Raw genomic sequence first — 23,702 nt, 5'->3', positions numbered from 1 at the left:
AGATAAAAAAAGTACGCATAGTGCAAAGTTCGCGTGATCTAACATGCTTCAAGCACAAACGGGAAACATTTTTCCCTAGCCATACTACCAAAACAACAGGAGTTTTTTTTTTCTTGTCTAAACATGGTTACAACAGTTGACCAGTTTACACCGCGTGGACATGCTTCTTCTCGGATGGGCAGCCAATCCCTGGAATTGTCTAGTAGAGTGAGAACCACTCTGGGATATGCGTCATCTTCCGACGGCCAGCCCTATATTTCCCGCGCACCATTGCACGTCCTGTTCCAGAAATAAACCCCTTTCACCACAATAATATATTACTGCAGAACACAATATATCACCGCCTTGGAAGAGGATTTGGGGAAAGTCACTTGGCCTATCGCAATGCTCACCACAAAACACAAGACTGCACTTTCTGGCCGTGTACGCTACACAGCGAGATAATTAGATTGTGTCGTGGAACGCTTCGTTGCACGGTTATCACGCCGTAGAAATGTATGGTTTCGCAATGCTCGTTTCATTATTTCGGGTTACCCGGACACAGAAGGAATATCGCCGGTTGTTTGCTCGCAATTCAAGCCCAGGGCCTAGGCAAACGCAAACAAAGTGACCAAACATTGTGGGCGAAGATATGATCCCTCCCTGGAGAGCCCGTGTTTGGCTTTGCGTAAGCTTTTCATTAGTTTTCGAGGAATGGTGCAACCGAAGAAGTTAAATGTTTGCTCGGATCGGAAAGATAGTTTGTCTTGGAGAAACATTAAGGTCGGTGGTAGAATCTTTTACTCAATTCACTATTGTGACCATGACGAGGCAACTTTCTTTTACGCCTAAAGCCTTATATGTCTTATCAAACGCGTACAGTAAAAGTCCTCGTCGTCGGCTCGAAAACGAATGGTACCAAAAGTCACGTGACCTCAGCGGCGGGAACTGCGAAGTGGAGGAGCACGGTGGTGCTTTGACGTCATTCCTCCACTATCCCACTCCGGCACGTCAGCGGTGTTCAGTGTGTCTGCCAAATAATTGTTCACCGACTCAAGTTTTTGTATTCAGCTTTCCATCTTACCACATAATAGAGATATATACACTGGCGCAGACAGATGCGGCCGCCTATCACATGATAATGCTCTCGACATCCTCATTGCAATAATCACAAAATTTGCGTGAACATGCCCTGTGTAATATTCTGAAAATGCTCTGCTCATCCCCCTAGCCTCCGGCTCGGCTTGACGGAGAGTCTCGCTTTTTTTCTGCGGCGTAGATTAACGATGGGAACACATTTTAGGGGAACAGCACGTTGAACGAGTGGTTCGGCAACTCAGCTTGAGGTACAGTCTCCACCACTACCACGGCTTTATTTGCAAAGTAGCGCGTGACATGGATTAACAACGGTGGGGGCTTTTCTTCCCTCCCCAAGGAATGCGCTGCGGGGGCGCAGCGAGGGGTGGAAGGCGGCTTATAAAGCTTCAGCCCCCTTCTCCTCCCCCCGACATTTTGTCATGCTGTCATGCAAGGCGACCCAGGCAACCTCCTGCGCCAAAAAACGTACTAGGATTTTGTCCAGAGCCCCAGGAATCCATTCCGGAAAGCCCACTTACTCTCTCTTGGTGGCCTGATTCCTTCCTAGCATGCGTGATTTCTACGCAAGGCCTTCATCCACGGGGTATTCTGCGAGGTCGCGCTCCGCGACGCGACGGAGACTCACTGCTCACAACAAACTCAGGGAGATACGCGACGCAACCGCAGGCCTGGATGCTTCAGTAATTCCATGCAACCAGGGCCGCCGCCGAATACCAGTGTGCTAACGACTTCAAACTTCGTCTTCCCCTCCTCTACATATAGCGAATTTACCTGCGAAGGTGCTGCTGCGGGGCTGTTCAAGCGGCAAAACGATCTATTGGCACAGCTACACGAATAGGTCATTTAGCCGCACGAGCAGCGCCGCAGCAGCGAATTCGCAGGCAAATACGCACCATGTAGAACGCGCTTTCTGTATAAATGTACACTTTGTTGCCAGTGACACTTTTGTTGCCCTGAACAAAATATAATGTTCTTTTTTCACCACAACTGTACATTTTGACTTATATTTTGTGGGACTAATTTTGGTGCAATTATCCGCAGTACGCGGCGGTTGACAAGCTGCTCCTACGCAATATATTGGCACAAAAGGCAGCGGCGTAACGATTTCTCCCCAAACGTCGCATGTGTGCGATAATTGAAAAAAAAAAGATTCTTGGGCGAAAACGTGACATTAAAATGAAACATCCGCCCGCAATTTGTTTGCTTCCTACTTTTCACGCTTATAATATCTGTCCCATGTTTTGCTAGTTTTAGATTAATTAGTTGTTTACTTCCATGTTTGTTGAACAGATATGTTTGTATTTGTTTTACATTTGCGTATAATTTGAGGGTTATTTTTTTTTTGTACGTACACAAAACCGAAAATTGCAAGTAGTGATAGCGATTCTGCCACAATTCTCGGAACATGCGAATAATTTTTTAATGAAATATTTTATATTCCTTGGTCTTTGCAGTTAATTGTTATGTATTTTCAGGTAATAGGCAATAGTTTTAGTCAATAGTTTCAGTTAATAGTTATGTATAGCACGAGTGAATAGTTATGTATCTATTATACATATTTTTAGTCCCTAGAAAAATTATATGTAGGAGGTCGAGGTGCAATCTCAGCCCACCCCCCTCCTCCCCGTCAAGCAAAATTTCCGGCCACGCTGCAGATGCGCTGCCCCGTGACTTACCACGCCGAGCCCGCATGGTCCTATTCTAAGCCTGTGCCGTTTCGAGGTGAACACCGTGCATAAAACACCTGGCTGAATGTCTCGTTGAGGTCCCTATAATGGATATCTCACGTAATTTACGTATGCGTGCGTGCCGGTGAATTTACATGCCCGATGTGTCGAACTCAGCGTCACCAAATAAATCTAACATTCGTACAATACGCCATCATTAACCCATGCAGCCCATATCCTCGAAGGTTGCGTTCCAGAGGCATTTTTCGACTAAAAGACATCATCAGTACTAAACATTTTTGAAATCGGCCATGGATTGGTTATTCAACGGAGCTCGAAGTTGCAAATGGCGATGAACAACCATGGCTCTATCCAAATAATTGCAGTACATAAAGAATTCAGTGACGTCTGATGCTGCATGGTGTTCACTCCTAGAGTTTCACTAACAAACATTCTATACGAGACTGATACAAAAGCCACCAAATATCCACGTGCATCACGCGAAAGGCCTAAAAATATTGATATTTGTCGCACCTTTGATCAAACGCTTTCCCACATTTCGGTAGTACAGAAGATCGCGCCCTTTTCATCGTGACTTCGAGTTAGACGATCTCTATATCCACTTCTTCTGACGAATATTCGTTCTATTTTGGGCAGACAAAAAAAAACATTCGTTTTTGAGCGGCTAGGTTGAGGGCTTCATGCAGCTTCTTTTGCGTGTACGCGTCGATTTCTTTCACAGATGCGAGGACAGGTCGTCGAGGCGCAGTCTTTCACGCTTCTCAGAGTGATAGCTTCATTGGACAGGAGAGAGAGAACGAGACAGAGAGAGAGAGAGAGAGAAGTAGAGAGAGAGGAGGAGAGAGAGAGACCTTAAGGCCTGCCTCTGTCCTCGCCTAATGAAATACCTGTGCCGATTCATTAGTCCGGAAAACTACTCCGTCCTCTTCCACGGTGAGGACGAGTCCGCAAGAATCGATGATGACGAGCCGGCGTGCGCTCGCAATAAAATGGAGCCCGAGGGCCACTCTTGGCGCGCCTTACATCGTCCGTCCACATCAGCCGGTCGTTCCCCACTTCCTGGCCTGCGGCTGCTCTGAACGTAATTAAGCAGGGCTCGATTAGGTTCCACCGATCCGCACTGGATTGCCACTGGCTCTCGTCCCTGTGAAGAGGTCTCGCTTTATTTCCCCGATCTTTTATTTTCCCTCCTGTTTGAGGAGGTTGTTAGGCAGTCGGACGTCCTGCAGGAGCTTCTTCGCATAGACGCTGTCACTTGGTATTTTGTCTTAGGACTTCGCTGACGAGTTCGAGAGAATAACTAGGCTACACTGACGTAAAACTCCAACGAATGAGGAAGGCACATGCCAAGAAGCATTTCCTTAAAATCATTCACCATTAGCTGACGACGCCATGGAATTTATCGACCTTTGTGCTACGGTTACATAGCGCAGCGATATACATATATCCTCCGCTTGTTATTTGTTGATTTATTTCATTTATTCATCTTTAACATCTGCCTATTGTTAGGCATGCCAGAAATCGTACATAGTAAACGCACAAAAAAAGCGAAAAAGCATAACGGTAGAGCACAAGTGTAACAGCATGGTCACAATAAAATCAAAAGTAAACAGCAATATGTGCAAATTATCGGCAAGCGGAAATATGCTGTCCCCTAAACTTTTGAGGACGTTTAAGCCTCGCCGTTGTGTGTGCAACGCGATGACGTTATTGGGTTCTTTCACATGATACCGATTGCTACGGCGCATTACACCCTAGTGCTGGCCTCAATCGTACCCCCTAGCGGCGCCCTCGAGCGATTCCGCACACATCCACACACCCTTCCCCCATCCGCGACGCGAATCCGCAAGGTTGGGGTATATAAGCTCACGCGTAAAGTGAACTTCGTTTAAGATATAGCTCAAAGACAGCCTGGTGGTACCAATCGAAGCCTTCTTCGCTGCTCAATTATATGTGCGTCTCTTTATTCACCATCATTTGTTCTCCTTTCGGCTGAAAATACTTCGACACGCTTCTTTACTCCTATATGGTGTATGCGTTGCTTCGCCACATTCGTTTATTAGTTTTTTGGGGAGAATTAATTCAACAATCAGGCTGGCAACACACGCCACGGCTTAACCAGAATCAGAGCTCTGCTCGGCTCGGGTGTCCCCCGTTCTACTCACGTGCCGTCACGTTCCCGTGTCACGCGCCACGCACTATTCAAACTTTTACTCCACTTCTGCCAACCTGCGTAGGTAGCGCTGCGGTATGCCACTCGGCGCCTTCCCTGGACAACCGGGTTCAAGTCCAAACCCTACTAAAATGTGTTTTAATGGCGGAGTTGAGCTTGGTCCAGTGGCGTCACGGGGAAAAATACTAAGAAAAAATTGGTTCAGCTTGCACTAGTGGAGCAAGGCTGGAGAAACAGTGGAGCTGGTGGTCGACGTACCTTCTCCCTGTTTTCATAAGTTTTGCTAGGCTTCGGTAAGTTTTGTGAGGTTTCGCGGTGTTTTTTTTTCTAAGCTAGGCTAAATTTTGAGGAGTGAGACCAGGTTTAGCCAGATTTTGCAAGGCCGTTACACTCTTAGGCAAAAAGGACTAAAAGTTCGTCCTTTCGGGGACTAACGGCCTCTGCCACAATCATTAGTCCCTTTGGGGACTAACTCCGAGGGGACGAACGGTTAGGCCCCCACCCGGATGGTCCATTCCGATACTCCCCAAGGACGAACTGCGTAAAGGCAGAAAAAAGAAAAAAAAACTCCGCCACCAGGGATCGAACCACCGACGCCCGGAAATATACGCCAAGAACCCGACGCGCTATCCACTAGTCCACGACGCCGGGTGGAAGCTGGGGTAGATAATATTCAAGTGTACAGCGTGTAGTTCTGTGCATAACGCAACAGATCCATTGCAACTGGTGCTCGAATTTGTATCTGTGCAAGCGAACGTGACCGCGTTTTGCGCCTTGCGCTTAGCGCTTAGCGCTTTGCTAGGTTTAGGGATTATTGCTCAGTTCGATTCGAAGTAGAGTCTCACAACCATAGTTTTTCACGTAAATAACAATCAACTCGTCGTCGCCTAGTTGAGATAGGTAGCTCGGCGATCGGACGACTCATTTGTTTCCGCACAAATTAGCGCAAGCTAAGTGCTTTCTTAGTGTTCGATACATATGTTGAGAGCTCTATGTAACGTATGTGAAAGGTGTCGTCTGTGTAAGTGTCAGAATAAGGAAACATGCCATATTTTCCTGCATCGGCGAAAGCGAATTCGGTGTTGCTTAGCCTGAATTCTTCAAATTCGCGTCGCTAGACGATTGCGACTGTGAAATGCAAGCGGGTTTTACAGAAGTTGCAGCATTGTCATAGCTTTGGTGCCCAAGGCAATTATGTACCGAGTGTAAAAGATAACTTCGAGACGCTTACCTGTAGCGAGCATTTTTGTTTTGCAGTTGTCATCAGCAACATGCGTTTTTTCTCGTCTGTTAAACATATACATATTCATTACGCTCAGGAATCCACTTTTGCTATTGTCACTAATTTTTGCGTTACTGTTAAGGCGCTTGAAAGCTTTCATTGTCCGTTATTACCTCGCACGAAGCGTATGCAACACAGCGTGTCAACATAACCTCGCCGAGGAGCGTATGGCAATCGCGCTTCGCCGCTCCTTGCCAGTACCCGCCGCTCTACTAACCCTAGGCGATTTTCTTATATTCACCCAGTGACTGCAATGGCTTGTGTTTTGGAAATATAAAACTGTTCTCAGACATATGCGCGAAAGGGCAACGACGACGCCATTAGGGGATTAACGACGCAGCAAAGAGACTAACTGCATGCGTTTCGTCTTCCCGTTACTCCTTATATATCGGCGGGGACGAACAGTTAGTCCGCATTTATGCACACGTCACGTACCCTGCCGCAGATACTCCCCTTGAAGATGAACGGTCACCCGCGAAGACTAACGGCTGTATTTTAGTCCCTATTTTAGTCCTTTTTGCCTAAGAGTGTACGGTCGGTCCCTCGCAGTGACGGTGAATCCCAGGGGGAAAGAAGATAGGTCGAACCCCCAGCTCCGCGGTTTCTTCAACTTTGCACCACTTGTGCAAGCTGCGCCAATTTTTTATTTACCCTTTAACTTCGAGGCTATTTTCAATACCGGATAACATCCCTCAGAAAGATGCACTTAAGCTTTTGGTTTCCGCCTTATTAAATTAATACCCTGAAAGGGCCAAATCTATCAAATAAACAGACAACAAAGCCTACTGGCATTAAAAAACATTCATACGTGTTGGAATGGTTTTTCAATGAAAACCAACGTCTCCACGTAGATTTGCAACTGTCGTTGCAAAACGGAAACTTTCCCGTTTTGATCCGGTGTCCACAAGCCGCCAAAACCTCATCTTTTATATGGCTCGAGAATGCGGTCATGGCTTAAGAGATATATATTTTCTGTTAACGTAAAAAAATTATGGCGGAAAGGCAAGACTACTCCTCAGTGATTTATTTTCCATTTTTTCAGGTTACTTTCACCGTGACTAAGGCGGATCATGCATGCGCGAGTGGTTGCTGTATTCTTTAGTGCTTTAACCACTTTGTACGCTATCATAATGGGCCCTACGTAATTGGTTCCAGCGCAATCCAGAAAATAGATGGGCTGTCTATTTTTTCGCTTTAAGGATATGAAAAACGTATAGTGAAATTAGTATATTTATCCCTGCTGTACTTGCAATCACCGATAAATCATTCGTCAGGCCTTTGATTTTTGTAATTACGTGGCATGATAATATCTGTATAACTGGTCAGTCAGCCATGTATGCCGTCTTTCTGGCGCTTGCGTTCCTTTTAATGGAATTTAAGCACTGAAGCAGCTGGTTAATATGCACTGAACCTTTCCATAAAAAATGCCTCCTCGAAATGAATAGCTAAGGCACAAAAAAAGTTAACATATAAAGAGCAATTTTGTCCTTGTGATTTCGGAACTGTTAGACTTTCTGCATGTGTCCCAGTTTAGCTTCGGTAGAGGCCCACTGAAATAGGAATCGCGCATTTACATTACCAGCTGCTTCAATTGCATCATATTTCTAAAAATGTGCTACACAATTCGACGTGAATTTATCTGGCGCATATTTAGACTATAAGTGAACACCATTGATTTTAACATTGATTTTTGCCCATGTACCTTTTTTTATGTGCATGTTCACGTGCTTGGATATATATATTTTCGTAGCGCACGCCGTCAGAAAACCGGATTTATATATATATATATATATATATATATATATATATATATATATATATATATATATATATATATACGAGGTGCCTTAAAGGACCATAAAAACAAAACACAAGTTGATGTTTTGAAAAGATTTGTTTTTTTAAGTACGTTAAGCGCTTGTGCGGCAGGTCGCGATGCTTTTTTCAGTGAGTTATTAAACAATTTAGGCCAGAAATTCAATTCTTTCACTGCACCCTGTGTATTTTGACGTCGACAAAGCCGTATTGCGGGGCAGAACCTAAAACGAAAATAAGATACTGACTGGCAGTGTCCCTGATTGCAAACACCCTTTGGTAACCTTGGTTACAGTCCGCTTGCCTAGATGGAGAAGGGATACTGTTTAATCTAGCACCCTTACTGCTATAAAACCAACATGATCTAAATTTAGGCGAAAATAGTTCGGCCTGCAAACGTGCAATGTCTCTTTAATTTGCGTTGAAATTTTTTGGCCTCAGCCAACTGCCGGAAGCGACAGAAAATACGTCATAAGTTTACAGCGGGAAACTATTCTGCGAGTCGCATGCCTGTTCTCCGTTTTCCTCATTGTATAGCCTATCTGAGTGAAGTTTGCGTTAAAAGGTCTGTCAGTGTTATGAAGGAGCCGAAACTTGCATTTTGTCCCCATGGCCCATTTACCACTGAACAGCGCACTTACTTGTTTAGGTGGGAAGGGCACGTCGTACGTGTGCTCGGGGTGGCCGGACATTGGGCCACCGTCCCCCGTGACTCCCCCGCCTCCGCCGCCCCCGCCGCCACCCATAGTCGCGTTCGGGTGGCCACGGTGTCCGCCGCGCGAAGGAGACTCCGTGTCACCGGAGTACACGGATATATGTGTGGTGGCGTAGGGCGAGGGGAAGTACAGCGGGTCCGCGCGGGGGGCTTCGTACACCTTCTTGCCCACCGACGTCATAGAGATCGAGTCGCCCTTCAGGTCACCGCCGCAAGCACGTTCTGCATTGGAAAAAGCGTGGCACCTCGTTTGCTTTTAAGACGAAAACTTTAGATTTCTGTATTTCATGGAATGCGTGAGGTGCAGAAATTTGTTGCAGCGTACACAGAATCTCAAAACAATCCGAAGTGCGGACGCCGGAGAGGGGTTCTACGGAGCGAAAATGAGGGGCGTGCAGGGAAAGTTACACAACATCGCCGAAGGAGGTAGGCCGCTGCCGCATGTGCAATACGAGCCGCCTTGAGGTGGGAAGGTGCCGATAGAGAGGGGGAGTAAGAATAACTTTATTAAGTGCGGAGCACTTTAGGGGCTTGCCTTGTCTTCGCAGCTCGCTCGTTGGGCCCAATTAGAGTCGAACAGCGTTTCGTCGTAGCGGCTGTCATCACGGTGTAGCCCAGAGGTTTAGAAAGCCAAGCGGCTTTTTAGTCATAAGCGATCGAAACTCGTGAAATACTGGCGCTTGTCATACATCTTCCCGTTGTTTAGCGCAAAGAAAAATTTCGGTACATTTTAGGCAAAATATAAGTAATTACCCGCATCGCCCGCGTTCATTGACTTAGGAACGCTCGTTGGGCTGGTTTTTAGGATTTAAGCGAAAAAAGTGCGGTGCGACGCCGGCACGAGCGGAAGGAAAAGGAAGCACAAAAAGAACAGAACGCCCGCTGGTGCAGTTTCAGGCAGGAGGCGCGCGAGCACTGCGAAGGAGGGAAATTTGAATTGCATTGGGTGGTATCAGTGAGCGGATAACGAAGCTACAGCCCATTAGGCGAATCACTGCTCTGCACTTCGGACAGCTTTCACATTGAGTGGAACGGCTTTAATTTTTTTCCCACTTCTTAGGAAGGGGTGTCTTTTTCGTGAGAAGGGGAAGTGCCCCTATTCAAGGGCCCTTGTAGCTCTGGCCGAACTCGTGGCGCGTCGTACAATCTGTCGCTACTCTTCCTGGACCGAGCTGCTGAGCAGCGCGGCTCTCCCCACTCCTCAAGAATTGGGTCGGGTATACGGATAATGTTCGGATGTCGGGGCCGGCCCACGAGGGAGGCATACTCAGTTGTGAAAGACGGCAAAAGCAGGTGGCTCCTGGTGATGGCGTGAAAGCGGAACGAGCCACCTGACCAACCCATGGGGCTGGTAAGGTGGTGACCGGCGCGGCCGCTAAATTAAAAGTGAACAGCATATCAACAGAACGTCCAACTAGGCTTCCGTGTTCATTTAGAAAGTTCTAAGCATCTCCCATGTTTTTTTTTTTCTGAATCACCTGATCCCAGATAGACTAGCGACCACTGAAAGACTTGTTTTGTTATTTTGCTGCCTTCGATACCTTCGGCATGGGTTGGATAACCTTGAGTGCCATGCGGTGCAGTCATCCTGATAGCGAAACTGCTACAAGTCTTATCCTATTTTTGTGTTGCCGCCTTTGTCAGCCATCTAACACATGCGTTATTCTTTGCACTACTGCAAATGTTTTAAAGGCCGTAATGAAGCAAGAAAGCAGATAGCGTACGTTAAATGCTCAAGTCAATTTCTTCATCAGATTACTGAATTTCCACTCACTTTTGCGAATTGCTATATCACTTCTTACTAACAATCTTTTTTACCATTCATGGTTGAAGAAGACATTCTTAGTTTTGATAATTGTCTCCGCAGCACCAAACACCCACAAAAATTTACTCTGCACAAGCAATAGTACACTAAGTGTCATTCGGAATAGTAATAAACACTACCCTTTTCCCCCATAGCGGCGTAGGGTCGCATCACCGGATTCCTGTGTAGGTATTATTGTATGTCGGTTTCTATGCTTATGCCACCGACATTCCATTCTTTCCTTTAAAGTTTCGTATTTCGTATCTTTTGTGACCCGATAAATTCGACCAATGCTTGTCACAATGTTGCTAAAAATATTTTGCCGTTTCCGACTTAGCGTGTCGACGAATGTAGCTCGGACTCACTCACCGGACACTTGAGCAGTGGCGCTGTAGTCGTGCGTTCGCGTACGGCGGTTGCACATCATGTAGACCACGGCGCCTATCACCAGCACAACGACGAACGCGCAGATGATCGGAACCACGAGTGTCACGCTCCGGGGAAACGCCGTGCTCTCCTCTGGGTGGAGTGTCATCGGCGGTATAGTAGCTGCGAGAAAGGGGGAAATTGAACTTTTAGTGGACAGCCTTTTCTATTCAGCTGCGTTTAAAAACTGCAAGAATAGGTGTTCTTCACCTCATGTTCTGTAATTAAAAGATGTCTGTGCGCCACGACACGAAACTGCTCCATCTTACTCCAGCAGAAGGACGCAATGCTTTGCTTTAATACCAATCTCGTGACTCTGAGAAGTGAATTGCACAGAGGAAGAGCGAGAGAGAGAATGCACTTCATTACAAGAAAGCAGAGATGTCTGCTGGCATGTATTCGCCTACATGCTAATCTGCAGGGATGGGATGAAGGAAATAAAGGCCCTGACGGAAGCAGGGCGAAAGAGAGAGGAAAAAAGAAATATCTAAAAAATAAGGTAACATGGATAGTTCCGTGGGATACATAAAAGTCAAGGTGGCCTCACAGGATGACAATGTGTAGTTCTACATCGTCTCTGCGACGACGATGTCGTGTAAGTAATAAAACACTGCATCTAATACTTTTCGCTGGGATAATGGAGATGACCATGGTCTAAGCAGAGCTTTCAGTGATAAAAGTCCGTTGTTGAGGCACTCGATCATCTTGACGAGGTGGTTCCTTTCCTGGCTGAACGCAAGACACTCTAACAAAATGTGTTCAACTGTTTCTGGCAAACCACAGTAATCACAATAAGGGTTCGTGGTTTGACCGACGCGATGTCCGTAGGAATTCGTCAGTGCTGCGTTGAGGCGCAACCGGTAATAAAGCGTCCAGGTCAACGTGGTATTCGCTCTAGGAGCCTCATTCTCAGGTCAGAGTCTATATGCTACAGAAAGGGTAACACTATCCGTATTGCAATGAACACGGAGTAACAAGGAGAGAGAAAACACTGTTAGAATAAATATTGTGATTGCTCCTCTAACCAATCACTGCGGTGATGTGTGGTACTCTCTGCCTGTATTACAAACGTTGTTGCTGGAAGCCAAATATTTTAGTTTCAGAGCCACAGTTCGGATGCACTCAATATGCATTTCGAAGCAAAAATGATGATGATGGTGTGATTTAATGGCGCAAAGGCTACTAGGCCAAAGAGCGCCATGGGGAGTGCTGGTGTATTTCGAGGTGCTTGGCTAAAATTGGTGTATAGGGCCAATGGTTAGTGGTGAAAGGTGGATATAAAACTGTTCGGGAAGCGCGAGTACGTGGGGTCTTCAAAACGCTGTGCCTCGGGCACATCGTTTTGCCAAGGCAAAAAAGGCGAGGCTCCTGAGTATCACATAAGAAACCTTCAGCACTTACCTCATCATTAGGCAGCAGGCTGCGGTTATACGCAGTATGATATTTCCTATACAAAATCGATCGACATCCGCATGGTAAGTTAACACTCTTTTGAGACTGATAATTGATTTGTCTGATAGAAAGTATGCAGGGTGTTGTGGTATGTGTCTGCGAAATGTCTCCGTCTTTCTGCTTCTAGTTCTCTACATTCAGTTAGCACATGGAGTACAGAAAGAGCATCTCCACGTTTCCAAACACAAAATTGGGGCCGGCGCTGAACGCTAGCCATCAGCCTGCCGAATATGGCTGATAAAAATAACCGAAACCGGTCTTTGCGGTTTCTCTATTCTTGCCATTCTGAAGAAACTAAACCTCCTATTATTGTCATTATCTTTATCAATATAGACCAATGAATGCCAGTTAAGGGCCATTGTTTCCCTTAAAGCGCTGCACGTGGTCTTATGTTGAAAAACACATTAAAAAAAACCTGTAATACAATTTCCCGAAGCATACATCGTGATGAAAGCGCCTGATGAACAGCACGTGAGCGTGCCGAGTGCGGTGCTGTCAATAACTGAGATAGAATTCATCGGGACAGCTAGGTAACTGTGTACAGCCTTTGACATCACACGCTAACAGCGATTTACAATCAACTTTTTTATCTTCGTATTGCGTGTGTTTTATTGCGAAAACATAACATGCCCCATTAACCGAAATAACGTGTCCGGCGCCTGTGTAACATAATGATGGCAAAGATAAAGATAATCGAAGCAAAGCAAGGAAAATAAACTGTGCCCTGGATTCAATCGAACCCAGGCCCTAGAGAATGCAAGTGGAACACACACCCACTGCACCACCACAGAGCCACGGCTCTATCAGACAAAAAGACGGACCCATTGAATGAGTTGTGGCCTCCGACTTAACAAACATCCGTTATAGGCATACATTAAGCACTGCAAAAGTAATTTGAGCAGGCTTATTACAGAAGTAGCAAATCCAGTTTTCGCAAATAGCGAATGTGTAGGGGCTTGCAAGGGCAAAGAAGAAAACACAAGAGAAGAAGGAAACAATCCTTTTTGTGGGTACGCGCCAATACCCTAAAGCCGAATGTCGAAGTAAAAGAATAAAACGAAAGCGCAAACGAAAATGACGCAAAGAAATGATGATGGTAATGAGAGGACACAATCACACCAATGAAGGCTTAGATGAACATTGGGAGCGTGGGAGTTACGGAAGTAGCAAAGCATGTTTGTGCTAACAGCGTATATGTAGCGCTAACCCGGAAAACTGGCAAAGCCTTTCAGTCATAGTAACGGGTAGAAAGAGGAAACGACAAAATGATCACAAGCATGTTAATAGGAAGACATAATACCGCCACTGGACACATGAGTAATTTGAACACGGTAATCACAAAAAGTAGGAAAGTACGTGCACCCTAACAGCGCCTACGTGTTGATATGAAGTGCGATTGACCGAGCCTCTCAGTCAAAGTAACACAGAAAAGAAAACGGCGAAATCGGAAAAGGATAATCACGATAGTAATGAAAGGACAATCGCGCCGGTAAACGTAAACACGGTTGTGTATGTCCATAATGTCTCTACAGGGGGGAATTTTGGAGAGACCTCAACCGCAGCTGCAGCTGCGAAACATGGTTTCCCGCAGACGTACACCTCAGAAGAAGATGCAAGAGAACACAGAAATGTCGCTGTGCAAGCAAAGAGGCAGGCGGTCGCTGCAGCTTAAACCTCCCACCAGCCAACACCGCCTCAGCCGTTATGACGCGAAGATTGCACGCCACACACATATCGCTCTCGTGACGAAGACATTGTAGCAACCCAAGAGGACAAAATCAAGGCAGACCTAGGAGTACACACAGAGGGTTGCATAGCTGAAAGTAAAATGCAATGCTATCGCAACCCCACATGTATGCAGTCTTAAAGGGGTCTTAAAACGATAACAATGATACGAATTTTATCGCAAACCTTGAGGTATTAAAGAAAACAAGTGAGGCAGTGGCGACCACCCAGTCATTTTTCGGGAAATTTTTAAGACGTCATAGAATCTCAATTGTTTGCGCGTTAGAAATCTGCCGACCTAAACCATCACTAAGACACATGACTGGACGATTGTAATGGGGCCTCTAGTTGCGTTTGGTCGCATCACTTGAATGGTAACGCGTAGTTAACACACTGTGAATTCATGTTTTTAGTGCTGGCCCATATGACTTTGCTCCTACCCATAATACGACACTGCAGCACCAAATTTGAAAATTTGAAAGTTCTTCAAAATTTCTTGCGTTTTAAATTAAGCTAGAATTGAGCTAATTGAGGTGCTGAAGCCTATTTTTTTCAAGTTAAGTAAAGTTGTCTTTTGTATTTATGGCACCTTTAAGTTTCTCCCTGAAGGCTTTCCCGTAACACGTTGCATTTTTAAATGTCCGCTGTGTTTCTAGCGCGTTGTACCTCGCACGTCGTTTCCAACCTTCGTATTATGTCGGCTTCGGTAGTGCTTCATTTTCCTAAAAAAACAGCTGCATTTAAGCAAGTAATGCCACATGTCTGACGTGTTGCTCTCAAATATTCTTTAACAACAGAAATGAAAGTGTCCTGTACGCAGAAAATCATGCACGGTGAATTCTGCTGATTCGACACTTTTAAAACAGGGTACTGCTTCCATTTTCACCACCAGTGCTAACTATGTTTTTTGACTAGGAGTGCAAGCTAATGTACCGGTTGCAATTTGCTGCAACAGGCCCTGGTGATATTTGCGCCTAGGTAAAACCATTGTTACCGGGTCATTGAAAGAGGCTTTCGCCCAGCAGTGAACCTAAAGAGGCTGTTGTTGATGATGCTGATAATGAACACCATTGTTACGCACAGACTGTGAGTATATACGTTTCGGAGGCGTTTCTGGCCTTACCTGCTTTTGTTAAAAAAATAAAGAAAAATGACACAAGCATAGGCGAATGCGCCTCGGTGGCCCTCTTCAAACGCTTTCATCGACTCCACACATTGCGTTTTGTGGGATATTTCGTGCTTTGTTGTCCAGCAGGGAAATTCCATCGATAATCGACGACAGCCTATTTATTCGTGTCAAAAGATATCGCAACATTGTGTTACTGCGGGACGTGTTTTGACGTGTAAGACTTGTACGAAGTAATAAACAAGCGCAATGGAGAGTGAGGAGCTACAGAAGCATAGACACACACCAAGGACGCATTCATGTGCCAGCCGCCACGCTACCTTTACACTGATTTATTCCGCGACGTCGCTTGCCTACAAATACCCGGCGGCACACTTTAATGGGCATTCGCTCTTCGTAAGTGTCAAGGAAGCAATTCATCACGTACGGGATACGATATTATTTACTACAGGACGGCAGAGCTGGCTCCATGACATGAAATAGCGGTGTAAAATATACAAGCGTTTGTATTTTGTTGCTTTGTAAATGACGGCCTAACACAAAGAGTACACATTTCTTACTGCGGAATTCAATCAAATAAAACTACTTAAAGATTAAGCGTTTCAAAAATGCGCTTTGAAATAGATATGTAATCAATGACTGGAAACCTTATATTTTCGTGGACATATGAATGGTTATTTTATGCATAGACGCCTTATTTATACATAAAGATTCCAATTTTTAATTGTAGAAGTGCAAATAAATCATAAACATGAAATCAACATCAACCTTTCACAAAATACTTCATTAGTTGAGCAAGGGCAACCGTTTTATTCAGTGCATTTTGCAATATCGTAATTCAGCATTCTTCAGTCCAAGGACACACACTCCGCGCAATAAAAATTACTAAGTGTACAGGAGGAGTGCGAGAACGCATTGAACAGATGTTATTTTACCCGAATAAGGTAAAAAAAAAACATAAAGGCTAATTGTCCCGAAGTTCGTATTGTTTTCGTCAAAGTGCCAGTTGCCACTTCTGCGGGAGTTGTTTGCGGGAGTTGCCACTTCTAACCCTCCTACGCTAGGTCGCTGCCAGATCAGTTATGAGATTGCAGTTACAAAAACGAGCGCATCAGCTCTAAGAACTGAAAGAACGTGCAGAGCTGCTGAGAAATGTCGGTGTCGTCACACATGCCCTTCTGTAAACAGGCCGCCGGGCGAGTCACAATAACAATTTCTTCAAATCATCCCATATTCAGTTTCAGAAAACAACGAAGCAGCATACAGCTACAACGGGGAAAAACACCCAAGCACTTCCTATGAGCTGCACATGCGAAAGAAGTGGTGCCTAATGGCAGGTATTGTGGTCACCGTTGTGAGTTGCACTGCGACCTCCACCCTCTTCTCACTGGTGTACCGGCGCCACTCAGTGTAGACGCTCAGTGCCGTTCAGTTGACTACCCAATTGAACGTCGCGCTCCTTTTTTGTGTGTTGGTTCGCAGGTTCATGAGGCGCCGCTAATGGAACGCCAGGCTGGCACATACCCGCGTTCTGAACCGATGGTCCAAGGCCGAGTCTACATTGTTACAAGATGTAGCCTTTGACAATATCTAAGCCTTTTCCTCTCCCCCACCCCAGCTGGCGGCGGCTGTCACTCGTTTCCCCTCGCGTTTTGCAAGAAGAAAAGAGCTCGCCTCACGTTGTTAATTTAAGGCGTTCAGAAGATCATGTCACGCATAAGTATAAGCCAATTTGGTCTCTTCCACCCATCCCACCCATAAGTTGCCCCAAGCAGTCGCTCTGAAGCATGCTCCCTCTTGAACTGTAGCAGGAATATAATGCCTGCGCAAACAAGGAAGCCTCCCCGGGTGTACCGACCTCCTCCGGGAGTGAGCGTGGCGAAGACGAACTGGGCTTCGGTGGAGCCGGCGTCGTTGGAGGCCGACATGAGGAGGTGGTACCACGAACCCGGATGGAGACCACCGAGAACGTAGAGCTCGGCGGCGGCGGCGTCGATTGTCTCCGGCACGGGCGTCCACTCGCGTTGGCCGCGCAGCTTGTACTGCAGCGCGAAGAAGCGGATCGGGCAGCCGCCGTCCTTCCACGAACGCAGGTTCAGCTGAACGGCCGTCGAGTTGCTCGTCAGCAGTTCACTCTTCTCTGGGGCCAGGGGTGCTGCAGAGCGAAAGGTCACCATTGATCACCCTTTCACGGCCCGTCACTGTGGTTCTGATGTTAAGGGTTAACAGGAAGTTGCAGAAAGCTTTGTGCACTTGAGATAAAGCTCTTGGAAAATGGGGGAGCAGTAACTCGCTCGAATCAAGAGCACAGTGGTTTCCCTTCTCTTAACACAAAAACCCATTTTGTACTTCCTATTAGCAACCTTGGTGATCAAATGTATGCCGCTAAAGTTGCTATTAACGTTGTCATTTGCACAACTCGTGCGAAAGTCATCATAGTCGTCATCCTTAATTGCGTATATTTATACGTTTAGGGTCAGGCGGTGATACTGCTTCATCAATTCAGGCTCTCATGTATACAAATAAAGAAGCAACAAACAATCTAATAGCTAACATCCAAAACTCTCGTCGCTTGAGGTGTGACTTGTTAAATAAAACAAAGTTTCGCATGTTGTTTCTAATCCCTGAACCTTACTTAGTGGTTACAATTTACACATTGGAATAGCTGTTAGTTCAATTATTGGTTGAACTGCGGCAAAATAATTTCAGCACAACGGTGATTTACCCCAATATAATTACGAAAATATGTGTGTAGAAGACGAAATGTAGCTTACCAACTCCTGGGAGGCCACAAGCCGCTTCGCATTAGCGGCAACGCGAAAAGGAATAGGCTGCACACAGCACATACTCCGGACTATTTTTGTAGCGTGAGCTACACTGGCCGAGGTTGACCAGTTTCGCGTGTTCCGTGAAGGCCCGTTCTGCGCAAGCGCGAGGGATATTGGATTGGCTTGGCTTGGCTTGGCTTGGCTTGGCTTGGATCGGACCGGATCGGATTGGATTGGATTGGATTTCGATATGTATTGGACTGGATAGAATTGGATTGGATTAAAGTGGATTGCGTTGGATTGTGTTGCGTGCTAGCTGCGGCAGACGCACTGGCGCCGGTGCGTGTCCAGGTAGGCGACTCAATTGCGCAGTAGCCAAGCCTGACGCTGCACCGGAGCCGCTTGATAGCTGTTTCGCGTGGCTCGTGAAGAGCCGTGCTGAGCATGCGCGAGGAGCAGTGACTTGACAGGACTGGACTGGATTGGACTGGATTGCTACGTACATCCTGGCATCGCAGAGCGAAGCCACTACTAATTATTTTGAATATTCAAGACAGTAGGTGGACGCTGCTACATTGACACACATCGGGTAGTGTTGAAGGGGCATTACTTGCAGGACCCTTTAACTAATCGCAAATCTTTAGGAAAATGAGGCTAAAAATGAATTCAAATATGTTCGCTCAGACGCAGCACCAAGCAGGGGGCCCCTACACACGCATCGCACAGCAGGAAATAAAACGGCTGTCTTCTAGTTCTTTCATTTTTATTTACTCGTATCAGATTAATGCTTGTTCTGTGCCCAACGCATCAATTTTTCTGCACCGTCACAAACGTCTTATAAGGAGAGAGAGAGAGAGAGAGAGAAAACAATTTTATTTGTCCTGCAAACGCGACGCGGCCTCACGTCGTGTCAGCCGGCCACTCGGCTACCGTCACCTACTCATGCCTACCCCCGGGTGGGGGTGACACTTTCTGGCGTTGAAGCTCGAGGGCGTCCGACACTTGCTGGACGGCCATGTGTTGTATGACGTAGTCTTTGCACGCCGCCGCACTGACAAGGTACGGCGGGAACGTCTCTGCTGCACTGGCCTCGCTCGGGTGTCTTCTGCAGTCCCACAGGATGTGGGCCGCCGTGGCCCTGTCTTATAAGGAGGTAAATTGTCTTCCAACACGGCTTCGTGCAAGAACTTGCGTATCTGCAGCGTGCGTTGATTACTCACCTGCAAATACTGTGAGAAGGTTTGTGCTACGCCACGGCGAAACGGCGCAAACGACGTTGTCCAGAGTACTCGAAGGCGGCTTTTGGGCCCCGAATTTATGTCGTAACCATCGTTATCCTAAAGAACTGACTCTGAGCCCGAACGAAGTAATGGCATGATTACGGTGTTGAAGGCATGATATAGTCGCTAACGAATGCAATTAATAGTGTATGTGCCGATTTCCACCATCACAAGAATTTAAACCGATAAGCACGTCTTTATTATTTTCCAACCTCGAACTTCTCGGGATGGCGTTCCAGAAGAAAAAAACTCTTGCTCTATCGTCTGGACTGAGGGCCACCGCCCACTAACCAGTTTGAATTAACAATTAGTTTTCTCCTCCTGCTCCTCTTATGTGCAGTTTTACTAAAACGCATATCTGAATATTGGGAAGATATGGCTGTGGGAAATGTATCGTAAATATCCCTCCAGGTCTGAAGAAACGTGGAGTTACTGTATTTTTACCGTACATGTGACTAGCATACGTGCGTGTGTGAGTGCGCGTGTGTGCTTGCGCGGGCGGGCGCGTGTGCGGATGCGTGCGTGCGTGCGTGTGTGATCTGCTCCGGAAACATAATATACCGGCGCATCTGCAGAAATGATGGAAACCGACTAATACTAGCTACTATCCATACTGCATTTTTTAAGGACAGAAAAGCAGTAATGAAATATGTGTGTGTCATTCCTAAGTCGCTATGATTTGGTTGACACCTACAAATATCAGACAAGGTTCAAGCCACGATTACTTTGCGGATGAGGCGGTAATGGTGTCATGTCCTATATACGATCAAGGCCCTGGAGCTTGAAAGGACATTACTGATATTGTTTTCAATTGTCTTTTTTTCCAGTAGCGTAGCCCTTTTGCGGCGGCCACCCGAACCACACATGGGGGATTATGGAAGAACCCATCCCCTTTTTTTTTCGCCTACCCTGCGCAGTCGAGGAGGCCGTCCAGGATGCCACGAATAGATTTTTTGGCACAGAAATGTTTCGATAACAGCCGTAGCGCCTACCTGTTGGCCGCTTTCATGGCTCAGAAAACGGAGCAGCACTTAGCTGGCTCGGCGTTCGCAACTCGCTAATCTAATATGACGTTGTTTTGATTACGTTTAGCCCCCCAATAATGGTGGATGAGTCGCTGGAAGCGAGAGTAGCGCGCGCGCAGAGCGCTACTGGAAAAAGGTCCATTGCTTACGGTTTGCTCAATAAGCCTGCGTACTTGTTAGAAGCCTCGTATAAAACCAGCCCAAGCCTGTGCAAACAGTAAATTATTTGGAAGTTAGCCTACATTTTTTTTGCGGTCCCTGATGCAGGTCGGCATACTTTCATGTCATCACAACGCAAATTGATGTGATACAATACTTTCGAGAGCTCCGCAAGGTTGCAAAAGCTGTTTTACCATCTCCTTGCATACTATTACCGCGAATCGTAATGCCTTCTGCCAAAGCTGACAGCCCCGAAGGCCTGGAAGTTGATTTCGTCTGTATTTTTGCGGTTGTCCGTTATTAGCAGCTGGCTGCTCCCTTTTTTATAAAATTGCTCAATACAGAAGCTGACGCCTAGCTGACACTCTTCGCGCACCGCACAGAACCGGCTTCGCAAGGAATGGTGCGACGCCGGCTTTGTTTCTTCCGGAGCGGTATCACGCACTGTACATTAAATCACCCCTGGAGCTAGTGCATGCTATTTTAACTCTTTTATTATCATAAAAAGTTATGCACACGCAAAATTTGGTGGGGACACACATCATAAGTCAACCGAGCCCAAAGAAAGGACAGAGATGTATGTGCCATCTTTGTCATGTGGTGGCACACATCGGTGAGACGGCACGGTATCTCAACTTGATTGATTGAGTTCGCTTGATTGACGGTATTCGCTTGATTGAGCGTGGCAGCGTCATGAGAATCACGCGTTCGCAGCACTTTTACGTCCATTGCCACTAGTGTGACCGACACCTGGGATCAAAAGCAACTCAGAAGTGTAGGGATGAAGCCCGAAAGACAGCAAACCAGAAAAATCCTCGAAGTTTTAGGTAAAAATTGCGCCCACCTCCCTGGGAGGGGTACCCTGTGTAGATGCCACGCATCGTGGGGTTCACTTGGTGTTTCCGTTGGATTGATTCTGAAATCGCGTGAAACGTGTCGGGAACGCGTATGATTATTATGTTTTATGATTATTATTATGTTTTATTGGCCAATCTTGGTCAATCTCTCTAAGTGGTATGCTTGCGGCTTCGCTGTCGCAACGACCTTTACTCCATCATTGTTGCTGTAAGTGGGAGCTTCTTTTCTTTTACGTGCAATGCACTTCTTAAGCGACCCTGAACCTGCGTCCACCGACGCAGCGGTCTACCCACATCGACCAGGGACCTACGTAGCGGTAGTGGTGGACGCCATCACTGGCGACACTCGCAGTGCGGGCAGCTTCACCGCAGCGGACTCACACCAAGCGGAAGAAATGGCCATCGCCTTGGCCATAACAGACCCCAAGTGTACTACAGTGATCAGTGATTCGCGAACCGCAGTGCTCCGTTACGCCACAAACAATGTGTGTGCCAGTGCAGTGAAAGTGATCAGTACCGCGAAATCTACAGACACCCCAGTAACTCTCCGATGGTTCCCCGCACACATGGGGTCCCTACATCTCGGAACGGGTCTCGCCAACCGCAACGAGACGGCCGATGCCGCTGCGCGCGCGCTCACACACCCCGCGGCGGCTAACGGCTCGGCCACGTCTCCAGAACGGTACGAGCCTCCCGAGTGCACCCCCCTCACGAGCTATGGGGACATTCTGCTGTGGTATAGAACTAATCGAAGACGGCGACCCCCGCCTCATCCGAAACTTTCACGCGCGGAAGCGGTGACATATCGACAGTTACAGACTGGGTCCCTTCTAACCCCGGTGCTAGGTGTACATGTGTGCCCCGAAGTATACGAGACAGATGTGTGCCGATTGTGCGCGAATGCCAAAGCAACTACAGCCCACATCCTGTGGAACTGTGAACTGAACCCGCGGGAGGCTGCCACACAAACGCAGCTTCCCCCAAACATTACGAACGCGATGACCTCGTCGGACTACAGCACCCAACACCTGGCCGTCCAGCAAGTGCAGGCGGCTCTCGAACGCCAGCTGCCTATCGCACCCACGGGTACGGGACGCCTCTCGGAACTCGGGGCGTGCGGTCTGGCAGCGGCAGAAAGAGCACGCCGGCACGACGTCGTGGCCGCGTCTTAGAGGCTCGCCCCTACTGGGCTCGCTCCTAATTGCAGGCTTTCAATAAATGTTGTTCTCTCTCTCTCTCTCTCCACCGGCGATGTCCGCATCACATACCCACGTGGGGGATTGGCCAGGAATCTCCTCGTCTTCCTTGGCAACGGGGGGAGATGGGCGCGCGCTGCCTGGCCGCTGACATGGCACATACCCACGTGGGGGATTGGCCAGGAATCGGGCGTGAGAAGAGCTAATGCACCCGCTTAAAGGAGTACTGACACGAAATTTCAAAGCTGAGATCCGCTCTAGCAATCAAGTACAACGACAACACAAATAGGTGTCTGTGAATAAATGCATCTTTCTTTCTTTGTAGTTGTGTGTGTGTGTGTGATCTCTCTTTCGCGAACATTACCGAACCGCGCAAATTCAACTCGTGCATTCGCACTTTCACATTCTTCCCCTCGGGGAAATGCGGGGAATTTTTATTGCAAGTGTTAATCATTGCCCCATCATGCGTTGTATCAGTAGCATCTTGACGTAGTTTGAATGAGTCAAGGATATAAGGCGCGTTCGTAGCATTTGATTCTGTCTCGGTTTTGTGGCGCAGTGGGAAGAGCACCATGTACCTCGCGTTCCGCCCACAGGGTCGTGGGATCGAAACCGGGCACCGCTATTATTTTTTTTACAGTGTAGGGGGAGGGGTGTGGACGGACAACGGCGCATGGAGGGACAAGGCGAGTGAATGAGATGCAGTCGCATCTAAAAGAAAGCGCAAAGACACGTGCGTAAGCCAACCTGCAATGATCTCATAGATACCGGTTTCCTTACAGAACAACTCCTGATTGTGTCCCTCAGGGACTGCGCATGGGGTAAACGAAGCGTAGTCACGATTTGAAAAGCTCAACAGGCTCACTCACGAATGGGTATATCAATTACACGATGATGCCAAGCCGAGGCTATGGCCAAGCTCATCTAGCGCAACAAAGTTTGAATCTGAGATCAGTGTGTAACGTGCCGCCACCCGACGGCCACGCCACCAAACTGTCAAAATATCTGTTTAATGTGTGCACCGAGTGGCGCTGCCGTTTGGTAATCCTTCGCTTTCCGCGCAGGAAAAAATACTCCGCGTAATTTTCCCAAGGAGAAGGCGAAGCATAAAAGAAAAATCAGAGCGCAGACTCG

At 47.0% G+C, this 23,702-nt stretch overlaps 1 protein-coding gene across 2 annotated transcripts in view; it reads right to left on the bottom strand.

Annotated features, from left to right (window-relative positions):
* The window catches only part of LOC144174971 (cell adhesion molecule Dscam1-like), a 706,974-nt gene that overhangs the window by 21,364 nt on the left and 661,908 nt on the right, over positions 1-23,702 (bottom strand). For both annotated transcript variants that reach the window (XM_077703963.1, XM_077703962.1), the window contains exons 21-23: positions 17,142-17,438; positions 10,924-11,103; positions 8,677-8,972 (exon numbers count right to left, since the gene is read on the bottom strand). In XM_077703963.1, coding sequence (XP_077560089.1) covers positions 8,677-8,972; positions 10,924-11,103; positions 17,142-17,438 — 773 coding nt within the window. The remainder of the gene's footprint in view (positions 1-8,676; positions 8,973-10,923; positions 11,104-17,141; positions 17,439-23,702) is intronic.

This window comes from Haemaphysalis longicornis, unplaced genomic scaffold, assembly GCF_048455015.1.
Source record: "Haemaphysalis longicornis isolate Haplotype H1 unplaced genomic scaffold, Haemaphysalis longicornis Haplotype H1 scaffold_3, whole genome shotgun sequence".
In the NCBI taxonomy this organism is placed as follows: Eukaryota; Metazoa; Arthropoda; class Arachnida; order Ixodida; family Ixodidae; genus Haemaphysalis; species Haemaphysalis longicornis.
Note: the sequence above shows the minus strand (reverse complement) of the source record. Positions and strands in the feature narration are given on the sequence as shown.